The sequence below is a fragment of the Homarus americanus genome, unplaced genomic scaffold (genome assembly GCF_018991925.1).
Source record: "Homarus americanus isolate GMGI-L3 unplaced genomic scaffold, GMGI_Hamer_2.0 scaffold43564, whole genome shotgun sequence".
NCBI lineage: Eukaryota > Metazoa > Arthropoda > Malacostraca > Decapoda > Nephropidae > Homarus > Homarus americanus.
The window spans coordinates 1-2,500 of NW_024714954.1; the positions used below are offsets into that span (position 1 = coordinate 1).

General features: G+C 47.9%; 1 protein-coding gene across 1 annotated transcript in view; it reads left to right on the plus strand.

The window, feature by feature from the left end:
• Positions 1 to 1,014: 1,014 nt before the first annotated feature.
• LOC121879779 overlaps positions 1,015 to 2,500 on the plus strand; it is a 6,915-nt gene continuing 5,429 nt past the window's right edge. The window contains exon 1 of the mRNA XM_042386568.1: positions 1,015 to 1,724. Within this exon, the coding sequence (XP_042242502.1) occupies positions 1,691 to 1,724 (34 nt within the window). The 5' untranslated portion in view covers positions 1,015 to 1,690. The remainder of the gene's footprint in view (positions 1,725 to 2,500) is intronic.

Genomic DNA, 2,500 nt, shown 5'->3' on the forward strand with positions numbered 1-2,500 from the left:
TGATCAGTATGGCGGGACGACTGAAGAGAAAATAATAATATAAATAATAAAAAAATCCTCAAACCTAACTCTGAGAGAGAGAGAGAGAGAGAGAGAGAGAGAGAGAGAGAGAGAGAGAGAGAGAGAGAGAGAGAGAGAGAGAGAGAGAGAGAGAGAGAGAGAGAGAGAGAGAGAGAGAGAGAGAGAGGAGAGAGAGAGAGAGAGAGAGAGAGAGAGAGAGAGAGAGAGAGAGAGAGAGAGAGAGAGAGAGAGAGAGAGAGAGAGAGAGAGAGAGAGAGAGAGAGAGAGAGAGAGAGAGAGAGAGAGAGAGAGAGAGAGAGAGAGAGAGAGAGAGAGAGAGAGAGAGAGAGAGAGAGAGAGAGAGGGAGAGAGAGAGAGAGAGAGAGAGAGAGAGAGAGAGAGAGAGAGAGAGAGAGAGAGAGAGAGAGAGAGAGAGAGAGAGAGAGAGAGAGAGAGAGAACGTAGGGTAACAGGAGTACCATTAATAAAGCAGGTCAGAGTGTCAGTATATCACCCAGGCTCCCGTCCACGACCGAGCCACCAACCACAGCCTACCACCACCACCACCACACTAATGGCCCGGGTCAGTAGTTGGTCATTACCGTCCGTGTGTGTCACCACTTACTCCAGCGGCTGTGGTGAGGGTGAGGCGAGACGTCCCCGTTTAGGTGAGGTCCTTCCTGCTGTGGCTGTGACTGGATCGAGCATTTTCAGATATTCTTGGCTTTGTGGTTTGAGTTAAGAGCCAGTTAAGAAATACAGTCTATTTGTCTCCAGTTAGTGAAGTAATTTAACTTTTTGGGAATCAATTTTTTGTGTAGTGAATCAGGTGATGGTTGTTTTCAAATCAACTTCGTCCAGGTAAATTTTAGCAAACGAGTCTCTTGAGATTATGAGTCTTAGATGAGTAGTGTCAGCAGGTGAGAGTTGTGGTGATGGTGGTGGTGTGGGGCGGTGCTTCTACTGCTACTGGTGGAGGACTCTAACTACCGCCCACCACCTGCCGCCCCTCACACACGGTTAGTTAGTCTCGCGCCAACCTCCCCCACTCACGGCTTCCCTGAGTCTCTCTCTCGACGACAACTTCTACTGCTGGAGGTTCTGTTGATGTTGAGTGTCACTAAGAGTTAAGGGACTCCTGCCACTGTTCACCACCACCAGGAGGTTCTACTGGTACTTCTGCAGTATTCACCATCAACAGTAACCATGACTTAACTCCTGCTGGGGGTCTACTGCTCAGTCTTACCACACAACAGGACCTTCATCTGGGCTGTGACGAGTTAACACCCCCCCAGTCACTAGTACTTCCTCCTGCAGGGGCTCTGGCCGTCCACACCATGATAACAACTAACACCTCTTGCTGAGAGTGACCAGGACCTACTTTTAAGGATCTACTGTTAAGAACCTACTGTTAAGGACCTACTACAGTATCTACCCACAATGACACTACCCAGGAGCTCGTGTTGAAGTCCTTCGTCGGGAGTGATGTGATGACGTGGTCTTCATCTATACATCACCTCAAACAGACGTAATTGTCCTGGACCTGATAAGTGTTGACATGATCGAAATATCCAATAGTAAAGTGAACCAATAGACGTGACGAGTGTGTGACTGTTTATTTCACGAGATAAAAGAAACACCCACAGCAATAACTACATTTCTGTGTTTTTTATGGTCAAGATCAGCAGCCATGAATACCGACACACTGACGCTGTTACTGGCAGGTGAGTCTGTGGAACATAACGTCATTCACACGACCAAACAGGCAGGAGAAAAGGTTCAGTGGGGGTGACGTAGAGCGTGAGGTAATGTGACGTAGGGGTGACGTAGAGCGTGACGTAATGTGACGTAGGGGTGACGTAGAGCGTGACGTAATGTGACGTAGGGGTGACGTAGAGCGTGAGGTAATGTGACGTAGGGGTGACGTAGAGCGTGAGGTAATGTGACGTAGGGGTGACGTAGAGCGTGAGGTAATGTGACGTAGGGGTGACGTAGAGCGTGACGTAGGGGTGGTCGCCATAGTACAGTACAACACGGTGTAGTACATTATGTAGGCTGCACTAGAGAGAGACACAATAAGTAGACGAATAAAACTTGGGCTATCGTTCTGATGTTTGTGTTTTGTGAAGTAGAAAATTAAAGATATTTTTGGTATGGGGTATTACATGACTCTCACTCTCTCTCTCTCTCTCTCTCTCTCTCTCTCTCTCTCTCTTTTGTCTTCCCCCTTTCTCTTTCACTCACTCACTCCCCACACTCCTTCTTTCCCCCCCTCTTTCTTTCACCCTTACCCTCTCTATCCCCTTCCTCCCTCACTCTCTCCCCCCACCCCAACAATATCCCTTACCCTGATCGGTATAGCGTAAAATCTCGCATATATATTTTTTTTTCCTTTTTCCTTTTTCTTTTCTGTTCTGCGGTAAAATTTACGTCTTTGCTCGCGTCGCTGCCAAGTATTTGCATGGCAGGAAAATGTCCGGGTGATGGCGTGACGCAAAAT